The sequence below is a fragment of the Pempheris klunzingeri genome, chromosome 9, assembly GCF_042242105.1.
Source record: "Pempheris klunzingeri isolate RE-2024b chromosome 9, fPemKlu1.hap1, whole genome shotgun sequence".
Lineage (NCBI taxonomy): Eukaryota > Metazoa > Chordata > Actinopteri > Acropomatiformes > Pempheridae > Pempheris > Pempheris klunzingeri.
In genome coordinates, this window is record NC_092020.1 from 24,396,149 (window position 1) to 24,414,951 (window position 18,803).

Sequence of the window (18,803 nt, forward strand, 5' to 3'; positions counted from 1 at the left end):
TTGTTTTTAGAGCTTTAGAACTTTTTATCCTTTGAAACATGTGGTTTTACCTGTGAGTTTTCAACACTATTGATGCAACTTCAATATATTGTGTTTATATATATATGGTTTGAACCGTAGTATGATTGTTTTTCAACTTACAGTGGAAACACATTACAATCATATCTTCATGTTGTCTTACATAACACCGTCATCCGTTTGAGTGATGCCAAGCCAGTTGTTGTTACAAATTAACAAAATTATTTGGCACATGTCCTCTCGTGCTTGATACGCTCAGTAATCTTAGATTAAAGTGTTTAGTTCATAAATCATTAAATGTAATTGTTGGCACCTCCCTAAAGAATTTGGACTCCAGTGATACTAGTCTGTGACTCATGCTACATTAGGATACACATTGACGGGGATAAAATGACTACATCATACAACAGTGACCAGAGACCTCCTCTGCTATAACAAACTGCAATGAGTCGATCCAGGCTGAGAATGAATAACTACCTGAACAGCTGTACTCGTCTCCTTTAGCTATCGTCGTGCCGTGCGTCGCATTACTGAACAGAGAGTCTCCAACAAAATATTTTTCAGAATAATGTAGAGGAACCGCACCCAAACACACCCACACAGTAAACTCTGAGGTATGTGGAGCGTTCAGTGTGGAGATCAGAATCTGCCTCCAGTTTTAACTCTGAACCTGGTTTAATGAGTGTACGCCAAACACCGGACTGTGTTGGACTATATATTCCTTTCGTGCCTACGTCGAACACACACAACGTGACTGGCAGACTAAACAAACTCAAAGGCTTTTCCCCCCGTTGCCCAGCAACACAACCTCACTACTGGGCCAACAGTACAAAGAATGGCATAGTTAACATTTACCTTTACAGTGGCCTGATTACATGGTATTATTGTATGATAACATTGTATCTCACATTGTTTTTCTACTGTAATTCCTGTCACATGTCAGAGTACATTCTCCAGCCTAGCCGGGCCACTGCAAAGATCACTTATAAATGTTAAAGATAAAGGTTACAGACAGTCATTGTATGGCCAGGAGAGAAGGAGCAACCGCAGCATCGGTCATCTATTCAATTGCTCAGCTGCGACGGCGTGCATTGTTTTCAGGTTGTGAGTCTCTGTTTTCATGGTTAAATGTGGTCCTGGAGACACGTACTGAAGCAGGAACTACCGCAGAGGAGGTGCTGCCAGGTGTTTACATGTCTGTCTGTCTCTAGGCAGATTTTGTCAACACAATAACATCACAACCAGGAAAGATGCAGGCAACTTTACAAGTTTGTAGTTGAGATCACAATGAAGGCTGAGTTAGAAGATGAATGTGGTCCGAGCAACGGTGCTGAAAGTACGAGGGGTAGGAAATAGTGAAGAGGCCATCGGCTCACACTGGTTTTAAGTCGTGGATCCCAGTTTCAATCAATCACTCTTGTCCAAGCTGATATTACATATAAGATCCATAGGAGGATGGTTTGGCACACTGAATGAATCTGTCAGAGTTCACCTGTTTCACCAGATTCACTTCTCTCACGTCATGTTCCGCTGCGCCACACCCATTGATTTGCAGCTTGTGTGATTCATTGCAAAATGGTCTCTAGTTTTCTTACTTCCTCCTCTATCGATTTCCTTCTTTTTTTATTTCTCAGTTTCTGCTGCACTGCTGCGAGAAACTGGGCTCCAATTTTGCCTGCTTTGTAATCTTGAGTTGTCACTGTCACATAGTTCCTTTATTAAAGAGAAAAACACAGCTTTTACAACAACAACAAAAAAAAGATCTGGCTTGTAAAAGAAAAGTAATTAGATGAAAATCGAGCTCAATGCGACAGTAAGCAAAAGTAGGAATTTCTTCCATGCAACTCTTTGAATTTCATTTTTATTTTACAAGTTTGATTGCTTTAACTTTTTCGGCTTTTCCCGTCTCCCAGTCTCCCGTTGTCCTGTATTATTAGCTAGTGTGTCAGATGAATGAGCATATATCGTTATCAAGAGACAGAGCAGCAGAAGAAGAAGGAGCAGAGAGTGACGGTGAGAAAAATCTGTAGAGACAAATCATCTGTGCACTGATCCATGTGTCTTATGTAAGAGAGCCGGCAAAAAAAAAAAGTGGGTGGTTCAGAGAGGTAGAGGGAGATGGGGGAGAAAGTTAGTGCAGAGAGAGAAGAGAACAAGAAAGATAAGCAGGGAGGGAGTCATGGCGAGGGAGGGGAAGGATAAGCAAAGGAGCCGGTGATAATGTAACCATGCCACTCGCACCTCCAGCCGCTGCACCACGCTGGGGATGGCTCTCTGTGAACAAACCCTCATGGAGGGGATTATCTCAAACACACATACCTGCTTTCACACAGGAGACACACACATGCTTCATGCTTGGACTTAAACCTGGAGAACAAGATCATGATGCCTCACCAAGATTAGCTAGAAAAATTAAAACTAACCACAGCAATGACAGACAGTGACAATTTTGAGAAATGTAGAGACATTAGAAAAGATGGAAGAGACAGAGGGTGAAAGAAGAGGACATTTTATGTGTCATGGCATGTTTGGGTGTAACTTTGAATCTCAGAGAGGCGGGCGCGGATCGAACAGTGAGAAGTGCTAAGCTGGAATTTATCTTGTTTGTTGGCAAAAAATGAGAAGCGGCTGAATTATTGTTTAGGGGAGATGGAGGTTGTGCTGAGACTTGTTGTTGCTATGATGAAACCAGTGGGTGTGTTTGTTTTCATTCAGCGTTTGAAGAAGCCGTGCGGTGTCAAGATATCTGAGTGGATAAATAATTACAGCCAGAACTCGTTCATTTCATCATCAATCATCTGATTAGTTTTAGGTAAGAATGTAACACTTCATCATCTCTGTGAATTCAGTACTGAGATGGCCTATGACAGGTTTGGCCCTTTTTAGGATCATGATGAACCACTTAGGGTCCAGTGGCATTAAAAAGCAACATGTTTTCTGTTTTGACTCATATCTGCATGCAGCACCAGTGTGTAGCGGACATTTTAATAACCTTGTGCCTTTATCTCTATCTCTATCTCTGTGTTTTCGGGACCTGCAGGTTTGACTTAGTTTCTTCTTAACCCCCATTCAGATGTCACATCCATATGATGGCAGCTTTACAAGTCACCCTGATGCCTGAATATGACACAGAGTCACGATGGTGATTCTCTTAAGATCCGTCCACACCAAGAATGAAAATTATTACGATAAACGATGAATATATAGTTTTAGAAATCTTCAAATGGTTGGCCTAGTCCACACCACAGCGATAAGGAGAAAGGTTGATGGCAACAGTGGTGAAGGATAAAGTTGGGTTCACTTTCAGAGTGATTTGATGAACTGACAGCCGAATTCATCTGAATTTACAGGTAATTTACTGAGCTTTAGTAAAAGATCTGAATACTAATATAGTATAACAATAGGTTGCAAATTACACATAAAAGAAAGAATAAATGGTCTTTCGCAAACTCTAAAGTTTGTTGGGTCCATACTGGTGACAACCTCCAGGATCACATCGATGTTGACTCATAGGAAAGATGACAAACCTCCTAACAAAAGTGTTTGATTCTCCTTACTCCTCTGGTTTTCTTTTTCTTTCTCTACAGCAGTAACAGATCATCAATATCCATTTTCTGTTCTTCAGTGATGATGCTCACATCTGTACTGTTGTAGTTATCTTTCTTGGTGTGGACGGCCCTTAACTCTCTAAGTAAATGAGAAAAGTTAAGGGAAAGTCTCACAACAGTCATGAGTTATGGCTTCAGTAGCAAAATAAGTTCAGTGAGAAAACTGAGAACACTCTCCTTGCTTCATGGAGCTCATTCAGTAAATTATTATCTGTCATGTCTTAATAAAGTCATGAGGAACACTAACATCATGGCCACCTACAGTACGTCCAAATGATAACTTAACATGCAGCCACTTAAATTGATAAATGAAGCCGGCAAAGTTACGTATACAACGTTTTAAAAGGGTCAGACTGTCTGTTGTCTCTCCACCTTATTGATTACACTCTTACTGACTGCTTACTTTTTCTAAGTCTGTTAGTTTACCTCAGCCGATAAATCAATCAGGATGTATCCTGTCACTTCGCATCGGCCAACTTAGTCAAGTGCTTTTGGAGCTGAGCCACGTTTTAGATGGCGCAGTTGATGTACAGCTATGGACCCTGTACTGTGGGCACCGTAAGAAGTGGGTGAGTGGAGTAACGTTACAAATACCAGAGGCTGTCACAATGTTCAGCAGCAGAGAGCAGCTCATATAGGTTGGAACATATACACTTATATAATGCTGTGACATGGTGATAAGCTGTTGAGCAAGTTGGAACATGGAGGTATTTTAGGGGGAGGGGGACGGTGGCCTAGTTGGACATTTAGGGAGATGCATGATATCTCTGTAAGGGGACATTAGGATGTAAATCACCCAACGGTGGTGTCTTTTAATGGTGCGGCAGGGCGGCGTAGTGACAGGGTTCATACAAAGTCTTTAAATGTTGGAAAATGCTTATATTTAATCGTTATGCTTGAATTCGAACATACTTCTTGAATTTCAACGTAATCTGACTCATGTAAACCAAAGATTTTTTTGATATTTGAAATGAAATTGTCCCGTCATGTTTGTTTTTTTTGTTAACTCCTGGTAAACAAAGTTAATATGAAGAGCTGGTAAAAGTGACGATGCACATTGGGCATGAAGGAATTATGTAAACTTCATTTTCAACGACTGCATTTGTAGCAACAATTTGGATGTGATGATATAACCTTCAAAAGTCTGGAAAGTTTTTGGTTTAGGTTCTTTAAAAGTGCTTAAAAAGTGCTTGTTTTTAGTTTTACTCTTAAAAAGCTCTAAGAACCCTGCAGTGTTTAGGTTATTGAAACATGAATCATCCTGTGATTGACTGTAATAGCTGCATGGACACCAAAAATACAGTAGGTCCTGTCTGTCAGTGAATAAATAAATAAAAACAAATAAATAAAATATTGATTTTATTGATATATTATTGATGAAAAGAAGATCTGGAAACCAACACGTAATCTGCTTGACAATTCAGCATCCCTTCCAGAATAAATGGATATAAGTATGTATGTATTCCAAATAAGAAGAAGCTGTTTGTCCCGTTGGTGTTTTTCTCCATGTCGGACATGGTGAAACCTTTAAAAGCATCTGAGTGAAAGGGGTGATACAAAAGAGCTTTGGAAACTGCAGATGTAGGCCACAGTTTGCGACTTGCAATGTCGCTCCCAGTCAGTTATCATTGTTCTGTGTTCTTGGCCGAATAACAGTTACGCTAATGATGTCAGTGCGGCTTGTTTTTTTCTCCGTTTTCCGCCCCGAAACGCTGGACCGGGCCGCCAAGCCAGGGCCAAGGCTGTGACCTTTTGTTCCAGTGCGCTCTCTGCCCCGTCTTTTCACCCACTCAGGCACTCGTTTATCAAAAAGCCTACATAACGCACAGAAACACACAGCAGCTTCTTTTTAAAAAAAAAAAAAAAAACTCTTGATTTTGCAAGTTAACGTGATTAAAATTTTCCACCATCCCAAATAAGCGGATAATATTTTCAGCTCTGTGAATGACCATTCCAGGTCATCCTGACGGGGGGATTTACCAGCTCTTATCCTCTCATATTGTTGCGTCATCTCAAAGGCCTTCTGATAAGTCACTCGGCAGAGCCGCGATCATATTCACACGACCTGAATGAACGACTGTGGCCCAGGGGACAGTCGCACATTTACGTTTTTATGTGTTCATTATGTCAACTCCTGCATTTTAAATGGACACACTCAAGGGGACTTTTATATTTGCAGAGACTCGTTTTTTTCCATATCACTGCTCAGCAGCTTTGATAGAAAATGTTCTCGGTAGCTGGTGTATAATCCAAGGTTACATTCATGGCGTCGTTCAGTCATATTAGGAAATAACTTTGAAGGAATCTAACATGATGATGATGATGATGATGTACATCAGGGACAGGTTGCGCACAACGCCTTAATTTTTCTCCTGAAGTACAAAGTTGAGTGAGTGTAGCACAAATGTAAAGAAGACCGTAAAGAAAAGAGGAAAAACATACTGCTGGAGGAATACAGTAAAAGAAGGAACATACTTCTTGAATAATGATGTGAGTGCCAGTGTTGACAACGTTAGAGGAGTGTGCTACTGTCTCATCTTCTTCTTATTTGTAAGGGTAACGTCACTGCAGTGTCAGTGTTACTGACTGAAAAGATCCTGTAGGAAAGAAACTGTGGAGTAATATAACTGGAAGGGCACAGCTGTGGAAAATAGAGGAGACCAAAGCAGACGAACTCAATGGTCAAATCAATAGCGTAAAATCAATAGCCCATTGTTAAGGGTATCCATGGGGTTTTCCCATTAGCGGATCCTCTTCTTGGGGAAAATAGAGTCAGATGTAGCTTAAGTTTTGTCCTTTGGCTCCAAAGCTTATTGGTTTAAGGGATTCCTTATGTATAACAACAAGGTAAGAAGAAAAACTTCACATTGTAAGTTAACAGTTTCTGGAAACCTTAAGGAGAAGATTTAAGGTGTTTTGTGCAGCTGGCTCCAGACTTTTAATCACGGCCTTTAGATCCCAGAATCCTGAATGTTGTTGTCCAGAATCCGGAAACATTTTACTCTCAAAGAAAACTGATTTGGATGACGACGATAGCAGGAAGTTATTTGTTTATTGGCGGCCTTTAGATCATTTTTCCCGCCCCCTGTTTGATTTAAGATAAGAGATGTGATCCCCAACTGTTTGTCCTTTAGTCTCTTCTAAATAAATCCCCAATATTCACTAAATAATTTATTGTTTTTTGTATTTTTTAAGAATAAACATAACACATAATGATTTACTTTTAACTATTGTTTTTGTCTGTTAGTGGTAATGATGGCACATCTGTTAAATAACAATTATGGCAATCCCTTTTAACATATTAACAATTAGCTGGATTCACATTAAAGATATCCGCAGTGCATTTATGACAAGTTAAAAGATAAATTAATTAATATCCTCATTTAAATTATGGCCAGTTGAAACTCAAATTCAAGATATCTTCAGTGTAGTTCTGTCTAGTTGTAATTTCAGTGAAATATATCTTTAATTAAGCTCATTTTAAGATATGTTAATTATCTTTTTGGATCAAACTAAGATATTACTAGTCAGTGTTGTAGATTATCTGAAACTGATGTTGTAATTAGTCAAACTAAAGTGGAGATGTCTTGAATTTGAATGAGTATGACAGATGAGTTTACCCCTGACATTCAGTGACGTATTGAGGCCACTTGTGTAAGTATAATTACCTATTTTACTCGCATTCACACAGCACATTAGGTGCACAAGGGCTGTTTGAGGGTGTGGTGATAGTTATTTATTATTATTTCTCAGCTTTTCACACCATTTAGTCACTTACACACAAAAATGCACATCACAAAGAACGTTTCCTTCAGCCAAGTTGAATTTGAGAAGCTCTTAAATGTTCCGGTCATGAAGAAAAGCACTGAAATTGGACTGAAGATGTCTAAAAGTAGGATTTCTTTGCCTAATCACACACACACACACACACACACACACACACACACACACACACACACACACACACACACACACACACAGAGAGGAGAGGGCTGTGAGTCATCCTCCCTAATCTGCACATGTGACGGTGCAAGAATTCCCCGGCAGCCAATCAAAGCTCTCGGATCGGAGGTGTTGCCGTAGCAACGCCACAGTGACAGCAGCAGATGGGGTGGCCGCTGAGACGGGAGAAGGAGGAAAGCGTATAGAAACAAAGACAATCGGGGAGACACGGAGGTAGAGAAAGTCTTGCGGTGACAAATGTGGTTCACGACCTTTTAACCCGGGTTCCTTCCAGGGTTTTTTCCCGGTTACGTTTGAACCGACGCTCTTTAAATAAAACTGCACACAAAAAAAGCTTTCATGACGTTGTTACAGATCAAAAACGACATTTGTTTAATTAAAAAAATCACATATTACTTGATGTAAAATCAACAAAACCAAAAAAGAAAGGAGCTGTTTTATCTCCGGGACGCTTCTGCCCACGGATTTGTGTTTGCGTCACGTTCTCATGCTGTCAGAGTTATTATGAGTTATTTCTGTCTACATATGTACAACCCTCCCCGGCTCTCTCCACAGTCTTCTTCCCTTCCCGTCTTCCATCTCTCGTTTACTGTCAGATTCATTACACTCTGCCCTCCATCACTCCATCCCTCTCGTCCCCCTGGCTCTCTCTACCTCTCTTCTGTCCTCCTCTCTCAGTCTCTCCGTTGCATTAACCTGCCTTTGAACCAGGGCTGAGCACGAATGTTTGGTTTTCTTTTTTTGGGGCTAAATTTACATAAAAAAAACATGTTACTAGATATACAGATATTTTATTTTCTTTACACCCCATAATGAAGTTATTAAATCTGTGACACTTGTTGATTGCAACCCTTATTCTTGTATCTAAATGCAGCTGAACATGAGACATGAAGAAAAAGCAACACCTTTCATGATGAGCAGAAAAGTACTTTTGGTCGTCCATCATGGTCGGCCTACTTTGCTGCACTGTAATGTGACGATCACGCAGGGGTACATTGCTAAGTCACCATGAAAGTGATATGTCACTTAGCCCCACTTTAACCCTCCATCCCTCCCTCTTCTCTGCCCTGCCCACTCTTCTTGCTCAGCCTCTGTGTCCTTCCAAGAAAATGTTCTTGTTTTTATCTCTCTGCTCACCGCTGTATCTGTGGTGTCAATGTGTTACTCATTAGCTTCATCTATATTTAGATGTTTTAAGGAACAGACTATAATATCGTGCTCCTATCGTTCACACACATACTGTAAATGTGAACACGGACTGTCGACACCTTTCCGTCCGTCTCTGTGCCGGGCAGTTCATGTCCAGACACTAAACGTCACAACTAAATGAAGTTGTCGTCTTTTATCAGTCTGACCTTTAGGGATTCTGGTGAATAGAAGTCATTAATATTAACCCCCCCCACAGTTGCATACACTCCCTCCAGGTTCAGAAGGTCAGAATGACTGTACACTGATGTTAGAAATCTTGCCAGATGGTATTAAATTGGTTTATTAAATCTTTACTCTTGTCCATGAGAGCATCATCTTACTCTCGGTAAATCAAGGCACTAAAAGACCAGGAACAGGAATCGCCATCCTCTCTACTGACCTTCCTGCTGCGGCCGTTAAATGTCAGCTCCTACAATTTGCCTCTGCTCTCTTTATTAGAAATTATTTATTCATTTTTTTTTAAGCAGCATGGCATATTTTTACTTTCAGCTTTGAAACTAACTGCAATATCTCTATTTTCATCTTTTTTTTTTCGTTACCTAAAAGCAGATAAAGTTGCATCATAAATGTTTCATAATTATTTCTTTAAATTCTCTCTATTTTTGCATATTTGTGTTTATTAGATATCATGCCTTCTACCAGCAAGTTTTATAATCTAATACTAACTAAAGGAAGCATAATAACTTTCATTATGCCTTCTTATATAAGATAACTTACATATACTGTGTGTCATAGTTTAATGTCCAGCTGGATATACTCGCAGAATTATTTCCTGGGTTTATATGTTTTGTTTTATTCTGTTCTGTTCTAAATATAATTACGTGTAGCACGAAGGGGCTACAACATTCGTTTCATTGTGATTTGACAAATAAATACCTTGATAACTAAAATTCTCATTGCTAAATGTCAGCCTGAGTTCACTGTGACTTATCATGCAGCAACAGTATCGTAACCTTTGAGGGCTTAAATAATAGAATATCTTTACATGCTTATACATCTCAATGAATGAATATATTGTTTATGTGCTAACCCTTTGGGTGCTTTGTGTTTCTGTCCTCAGATCACAGAGCTGTTGGACGATGAGCGGTGCGAAGCAGAATGTGAAGAGCTGCCTCAGGACGGGGAGGAGGGTCCCGCCTCCTCTGACTCACCACAACACACACACACCGATGACAGCCCCACAGCCAGGTGAGACATAACTGCGGTGCCTTTTATTACATAAGACAAGTCAGTTTAATGTCTGTTCATGGAGAATGGAGATGACAGGCTCAAAGCTGGTTTTTGACATGTGACAAAGTCCCCTGAACGAGATTTAAAAAGGAGGACATCACGGTTGCGCGGTATTTACCAACAGGTCCATCAGGCCAGTCATCTGCTGCTCATCTCAGTCTGATTTACGCAGCTTTTCTTTGGTGTATTATGGACTTAACGAGTCATGACAGCATCTCTTCGCGGTCCCGTGGCGTTCAGATATCTCTAAGTTTGTCAGGATTTGTCCTACATTCAGAGCTCATTTTCTTAGAGATGAATTTTCATTAGTTTGCAGACGCTCTGGGCTGTGGCTGCACAGTGTCTTTACACCACCGTGTGTCCTACTAAAGTCAATTAATCAAAATAACTAAATGATGAAATATATATTTTTAATACAATCATTATTAGTTAAATGTCAGACAAATAAACTGAGTTAAAGGATCATTTTGGCACTTTGGGCCCTTTTTTTCATATATTTTGGAATTGATCTAGTAGATCAGCTGAAAATGTCCAGAAAAAGTGCTTGTTTTTGCTGCTCACAGGTTTAGATTGTCATTCCAAGTGTCTGACAACATTAAGGATCCCTACAGAGATAGAGCTGTTAGATCGTTTTTTGTTTAATCACAATTAGCTGTTATAGCTTCAAACTCACCGGACTCCATTGACAAAAACACTAATTTTAATCTTGCAGAACATTACAGTTGCTAGTGTAGTTCCTGGTACTTTACTGTTTTAACTTGTTAGTTTGGAACCTGAACTAATTCTTTATAACACAAAAGTCACACAATAACACAAACAAACTAGCTGATTGAGGCAGCAGTAGACCAGCAACTTCTGTGTTCTGCAAGATAAAATTACTGTTTTTGTCAATGGAGTCTGGTGTGTTTGAAGAGGGCGATCTAACGGCTGTTTCTGGTTAAGCAAAGAGGATTTTACTGGTCTGTCTCTGTAGGGATCCTTTCCATAATGCTGTCGGACATTTTGAATGACCATCTGAGCCCCAAAGGACTGCATTACAACCATTAAAGCCAGTTCTCAACTGTAGGCTGAGGTGATTTACTGGACCAACTCCTAAACTTTTTGTACCTACCAGTCATTTAGAATCTATAATATGTAAAAACTAAGGCCAAATAACGTTTAAAAATACTTGAGTTATACTTTAAAATTGGTGTTTTTTGAGCCCAGGAAAGGTCAGCATAGTAGGAAGGGTCACACTGCTTTCGTTAGTACTGCATGTGTTATTGGACATGTTTGTTAGTAAGACTACAAGTTAAGTAAGTTTGTTTACTAGTGTATAAACTCAATGTTTATACTCTAAATGTCTCCAGATCTCCAGAAAATACTGTGAAGTAGTTACAGCCACGCTCACAACATATCCGCAGACCAATATAATGAGAATCCACAGTGTTAATTAATACGTTGTTGTGGTCACAGTGTTAATTAATACATTGTTGTGGTCACAGTATTAGCAGTGTCCTTCTGTTCACACTGAAAGATCCAGAGCTTGAGTTCTGACCTGGTGACCAACCAGGAGACAAAGGTCTGACACACACATGCAGACACTCACGTACACAAGATAATGAGTGTGCATCCAGGCCGAAGGGCCAGAGTTCATTCCCCCTGCAGGAACATGAAGATCTTCTCAGGTTCCTCTGATCTCCTTTAAGTTGATTACGGAGTTCAACACCCAGACTGCCGTACAGCAGGCAGCTATACATTTTACACCCTGTCCTGTGTAGCCAATGCTGTATACAGACGGGGTGTTTGTGTTTGATAAAACAAATAACACCTACACCAACATAAGAGAGAAACATCTGTTCAGAAAGGCTGGGAAATGTAAGTGATGTTATAATTAAAACCAGATTCCTCACTGCAATGTGTACACAAGTTTGTCTAAATAAATCCAGACAGAGTTAACATTTATATTGCAAATGGGCTTGTTTCCCCCCCCAAACGGCTGAGTAGTGTTTATGTGAAAATAAATAATCAAGTCCTTAAACCAGCTTTACTGTCAAACATTTCTGCAAAATCTTCTTTTCATCATTTAAATTGGCAATGAAAGCTGTGTCTCTAGACTCCTCGGTGGCCAAATGCTCTGTGTTACAGCCACGCTGCTGCACTTTGTTATGGTGACATTATCGGCATATATTACCTCCTAAAATAGACGGTGACATTCGTGCTTCGTGGTTGCTTTAAACCGGGAGTTTTGTAAAAACCATTCAGCTCCATGTGTGCGCTGCGTTGTCCTAGTTGCTCAGTAGCTCGCTAACTGTAAGATAAAGTTGTAAAGCAGCAGCATAGGACAATAAATCAGTCGGTGTGTGTGTGTCAGGTTCCTGCTGCTAGTCCTACTGGCCTTTAAGGTGATTATAGACAGTAATCCATAATCCACACACACACACACACACCCTCACAGTTTCTTAGACCATACCCACTGATGCCAACATGTGTTATATACATACAGACGAATGCAGACATAGCTGACTTCACTGGGTCAAGGCAATGTTTTGAACACGCTGCCATGACGCCGTCGTCCCATTTTAAGCCCGTTGTGCCAGGGATCAGCAACCTGTGGTACATTAGGTCATGGATAACGGCAAAAGTTCAGGCTCCTATGTGTGTCACGGGTGTCTGCATCTTTGCTATCTAAGTAGTTTAGTAGTTAATGCGTTGTTTGTGGGGCAACACAGAAGGATTCCTGTGTGTTTGTTTTACTGGAGGAAGGCTTTAGGTTGCAGCTGTTGTCCATTGGTGCTTTCAAAGCTTTAATCATTGCTAAAGAAGATGTTAGCGGGGGGCTTGCATTCAGCAAATTGGTTAAATTAAACACCCCTGGCCGGGCAGTTTTTATCTTTAAGTCTCCTGTGATTGTTTCTGTTGGTATTAATTCTCTTCTCGCTGTGGCTCGCCTGCAGGCATCATCCCCGTGACCTTGTCTGACCTCTGTGTCTGGTCCGTGGGATTATTGCTGTATTTGTAGACCCTGCAGTCGACGGCCTACACCACAAAGCCGTTTATATAATGTACATCCAGAACTGCAGAGGATACATCTGTTTAAATAGCTAAAAATATCTCTACTCTTTTTCTCTTGAAGCCAACCGCCTTATAAGAAGCATTTTAGTGTCATTGCTCACCTCAGCTGGAATTAAATAAGATGTATGCTGTCTGTGTTTTATATAGAAATCCTTTTATTTTAGCTCCAGGACACACGTGTGGACATATAACACACCTCGGATGTGGGTCTAAAGCTCTGTAACACAGTTGTAGAAAAGTAAACTAATAATGGATTCTGATTCTGTGTTTAGTGCTGCAACTGACGCCTACTTTCATTATTGATTAACCTTTTCTAGATGAATCAGTTGCTCTATTAAGTGTCAGATAATTATGGAAAAGTCCTGAACGATTAATGATTCCCCTGACCTCTAAATCAAAACAGCTCCTGTGTCCTAAAAAAAAAAAAACAGTCCACAGATATTCAGTTCACAATCTGCAAATATTTACATCAGTGAATTTTGGGCATTTTTGATTTTCAGCTCCTGTCAGGTTTAAAACTGTATTGGAAGGTGATTTGGTCTCTTTGTGCGAAGAAAATGTTGCATCCTTTTTAGTTCACAAAGCGTTTTCACACCCACAGTTTTAAGAATTTAAAGTTTTCACTATAAAACACTTTTCATGGAGGATCAGATGGAGGGTGTTGTTTTGCTTTTTAGCGTTTTGTGCCTCGTATTTATTCATTTATCTTCCAGGTCACTGCGACAGAATGCAGTGTCCCCCAGTCTCAAAACGTCTCGAATTATAATCTCTAAGTACTGTCTTGAAGGTTTTTAATGAGTCAGCGTACGTATGCATGTTTATCCTCAACGCCGACTTGCCTGTTTTGAGAAAAGCTCTCTGTTCCTTGTGTACATCGCTTATTCTCTGACACGCAGCTGGTTGTGACAGCTCTGACAGAGAGAAAGTTCCCGCCAAGTGACTCAACATCAACTGTGGCTGAGTTGTTTGTCTAGCACTTGACAGACAGGGAAGTCTGTCCTCTGTGGCTGCTGCAGTGCTCCCTTAATAGACTCCGACAGCCAGCGCTCACACACACACACACACACACACACACACACACACACTTTACATGTTGACAGCCTCTGCTCATTTCAAATCTATATATAATCCCTGGTATTTCTCCTCTGATCTCTCTTCTCCCTCAGTCATAACTTCTCTCCTTCTCTTCTCTCCTTACATCCTCTCTCTCTCTCTCTCTGGAAAGTATTTTTCATGAGACCACTGAAATATCCTGGCAGGGTGAGGAAAAGGGCTCTTGGGATACACTCCTGGCCCCGATGAGGAGGAGCGGAGCAGCAGAGGAGGGTTGGGAGGGGGGGGGACTGGTTGGATTAATGGAGCAAAAGGAGAATCAGAGGGCAGAGAAGCCCACGAGGGAGCAAGGAGAGGGTGGGAGCATTGGAAAGTGTTCCTACTTGTGAGCAATTTATTGATTTTTAGTCTGAGTGAAAACACAGTATCAAACCTCAGCAGGGAAAAGGTCAGCATTTAAACACATCATAAAACACTTCTTCAGTGTTGTCTTCGAGTTAGAGCCTTCGTTCATCCCCCACAGTTACAGCCATCGTACCCACCTGGCACGGCTGAGGTGCGGACCATCTCGTGTTGCAAGTAACCCGTCTTGTGCTTGTTTCTTCAGAGCCCTCTGGGTGAATCCCCCCGATGAGACTTTCTTCCTGTTATTTTTAATGCAGCTGTGAAAATGATTTATGTCCCACTGTGTCACTGCACCGCGCCGGAAAGCTCCATTCTGTCGGCTTGTGCCAACAATGTGCCCGTGGATGCAACGCAAACACAGACGCAGTTAAATGTACACTCCTCGCTTCCAGGTCAAGTCCATTTGCTTTTGCCATGGGGAGCTCCTCATGATTCATGCACACACATTCACAGAAACCCATTGAAAAGGAGCCTATAGGCGGCCGGACAGAAACTTTGATGTCAGTTTATTGCATGTCACTGTGCAGGATGAGTCTAGTAATCACTAATAATAATTATCTAATAATTATGATGTTGCAGCACTTCAATGTAAATAGAAAAATGTAGACGACAGGGTTACAGATGTGCTTGAAATGCTTGATTTTCAGCACAGTCTGGTGTCTCATCTTCACAATCACTCATGCAAACCTAAATCTTTTTTAATAGTTGAAATTAAATCATCTTATCGTATTTGCTTGTTGTCTCCTGACGTCTGACACCAGACAGATTGACTCACATGGACACGGAAATAAATAAAAATAAAAAAAAAAGGGAGCATTTTTTCTCCCCGTTCTGCGTCTGATGTGAACCCGGCGTCACGAGCGTCTTCCTCTGACCTTTGACATTGTGCGTGCTGCTCAGTGCAGTTAGCTAGCCGCTCACCAGCTACTAGAAAACAGATTTTGTTAACGATTTAGCAACACACCAGGCTCATTACCGGGCTCGCTAACAGAAAATATTTTAAAAAAGGCTTCAGAGAGCAGAAACCTGCAGAAAGGAGATCGACCTGATCCCGATCTCTCAGAGTGTGATCAAGGGTCACTGTTCTGGATTGATGACCAAAGATCGTTCCAGGTTTTGTCACAGTTGTCAACTTGACACCGTAAAGGCTCTCTACATGTAATCAGCAGGAAGATTTCACAAGCCATAGATTGATTTTATTATTGATTCCATGGATAGAGTGTTAAATCAATTCCAACTTTGACCTCATCTGTCTGTGACCTTTCAGTGAGCAACCTTTAACCTTTTTTTTTTTTATCTTTTTCCCAAAATGAGTATAATTTCTAGTGCTTTCTTATATATTAATTTCACAGAACAGAGTCTTTGAAAGGCTTTCCAGTACTTTCTTGGTACCTGGTGCATGTTGGTGCAGTGGCTCATATTGCTGATCATACATATGTGTCTTGTTGTTGACCTTATTCTCTTTTTGGTGACCTATATGTAGACAGAAGTACAGTATATAGGTCAGTGCAGGAGCACCAGCTGTATGCTTTAGGTGTTTTGACCTAGTTCACTGATCTCATATGTCTTTTCGTCTATGACTGACACCAAAGCAAGTAAGACAAGCTTGTCGACCAAGTCTTATTTACATATTCTGACCAAAATATTATGCATTAATTGGCTTGATAAGAATAAATTGGTTGTCCATTCACTTAATTAGAATTACTCTCTGTAATGCAGGTAGTTCTCTGCACGCCTGAAGTGTTTAATCAAAATGGAAAATATGAAACAGTTTCTGAAAATAAAGCAGGTTAGCACAAACAGTGCAGATTGTGGTTGGTTCTTGTATTAACTGCATTCTTGGCATTAAGAATCTCATATATTGGAGTGTCCCTGAAGGCACCTACTGGGAGAGCTTTTAAATCAGTCTCTGCCTTATTTATAGCACACACTGTGTTAACACTGCATGGGAATGTGTATGTAAAGATAACAAACTGTGAAACCCCTCTAACCTGTCTAACAGTAACCTTTCAGTACTTAAATACAATATATTAAAAACTCAAAACATTAATTCCTTCTTATAAAGATATAAGTAGTCAGCACACACTTAAAGATAAGTCCTCCCTCTCTTTCCTTCAGTTCGTCTCACTTCATCTTTCCCCTGGTGTCCTCGCCCTTCACTTCCTGATGGTGTCGAGGCCTGGGCACCGGCACAGGGCACAGTGTGTGTAACGTGATATACTAACTAACCTAGATAGTGCCTCCGCCCCCGTGCGCTATCAGCTCTCACCCACAGTCCTGGTACAGCTGCCCTATCTGGCTCTCTAAGAAGCGCTCGTGTTCCTGAATCATTACGGAAAAAAGACTCATTTTTATTGTCACCCGACGAGCTGCTGCTGAAGCCTCTTGAGTTTCGTTGAGCTTTGAGGTTAATAATAACAGGAAGGACAAATGAAAACCAAACTTCAGCCAAATCTAGTTAATGATTCAAGACTAAAGTTTATTTATTCAACATGGATTCTTTGGTCTCCTCTCTCTCTTTCCTTGAGGAAGCTCGTAGAGTTTATACGAGTGTGACCCAGACTAAAAAATTAAACTCTCTGAGGAAGTTGGAGACTATTGAAGTATTTTAATAATCAATTATAAGTCATAATGGTTGTGGAAAATACTTGATTAGCTGGCAGGTACAAAAATGGCACCTCTTGACCTCTTGTGTCCCGTCAGTGGGTGAACAGCTGTTATAAATCAATGCACTAAATTGCAGGTGATGTCTTCAGATGTCGTGTTTTGTCTGATCAACACCGCATCTCTTAAAAATATGTCATTTCCGATGATATAAAATTGATAAAAACACCAAATCTTAGCATTGTAGTTGCTGGAACTAGTGAAATGTTCTGTGTTTTCTCTTGATAAATGATTTAAACCATAAATCAGTTACCAAAATTGTTTTTTTTGCTCCAATTCCTGCTGTCAGTAAAGCTGTGGGTTAATCTGCTCTAACAATGAACTGTACATCAGGGCTGCACCATAATGGCCAAACTGATAATCATGATTGTTTCCATCAATATTGAGGTCATTTAATTATTCATTAATTTTAGGGATAAAATATATTTATTGCACTTTCACATGTAAATAAATATAACCGTGCTCTCACAAATCTTTGCACTAAGTTATCACTTTTACTCTTTTTGGCCTTCATACATTTATTATACAGCAGTTTGCCGCTTTTCATTGCAGGCACAAGTCTCTTGTGTTAATACTTCAATCAAGGGATGATGAATACTTTCGAAGGACTAGCTCTTTGCCCTTTGCTCCAGACATTTAATTTTTGTTTCTCCTCATCCGTATTTTGCTCTTCTACTCTGGACTGCAGCCACAACATCCAGGAAAATCTTTGCACAGACCGTCGCTGCAGGGGAGCGCGCACAGCAGCAGCACGACAGCTTCCCAAAAGTGAAGCCAAAACATGTTGATCGCCCGTGGCTGGCTGTTAGTTTAGGAAGCGCTTGATTTGATATGCAGCAGAGTTTTCAAAGAGCGGAGCATGCATTTGAAATGTCAGCACTGCGGTGGATCGTCTAATTGTTGGATGTTAAAATCGTGATTTAAGATTAATATTCAATGAATTTTGTATCCCAGCAGACCAGCCATGTTGTTTATCACCACTCAGAAACCAGAAAGGACTTTCCTTCAGATTATACGGCTGTTTTCTTACTTATCTTAATATATATAGATATAACAAATATTTCCAAGAATTGAAAAGTCTGATTACATAAAACCACGTAAGTGTAGTCAATTTCTTGGTATGTTTTTCTTAAAGAAGACTCCCATTGTCTTCCATTGAAACCAAATCTTGCTGTGAATTGTGCGTTTTATTGCCTTTCGTATAATATTGACTCGTTCTTTTACATGTTGCTGACTTTCACTCAGCAACATATTGCATTTTTATTGCACCAGATCACCAATGCCAACTGCCAAAGCAATGACTTGCATCTTTGATAAAAGCAGACTCGTCTCCAAATGTTACTGCTGTCTAAGTAGCTCCTCTGAAACAGCTAATAACACAGAGCTAAAAGGTTAATTTGGTTCAGATTGAAACAACCCATCTTTCAGGGAAGTATTTTTCAGGTTATTCTGTTGATATTCTTTGTCTTTATTGCTTCGTTAAAGCATTTATTCAAAGCATTATGTGAGACCACTCCAGTTCAGGCGGATAAAACCTTGGTAGAAGCTTGTATAATCTCCAGTATGATACCGTCTCTTACTTTGAGTTGATCTGAGGTC

General features: G+C 40.3%; 1 protein-coding gene across 3 annotated transcripts in view; it reads left to right on the plus strand.

The window, feature by feature from the left end:
• The window catches only part of fam13b (family with sequence similarity 13 member B), an 80,768-nt gene that overhangs the window by 34,472 nt on the left and 27,493 nt on the right, over positions 1 to 18,803 (plus strand). For all 3 annotated transcript variants that reach the window (XM_070837058.1, XM_070837060.1, XM_070837059.1), the window contains exon 7: positions 9,859 to 9,986. In XM_070837058.1, coding sequence (XP_070693159.1) covers positions 9,859 to 9,986 — 128 coding nt within the window. The remainder of the gene's footprint in view (positions 1 to 9,858; positions 9,987 to 18,803) is intronic.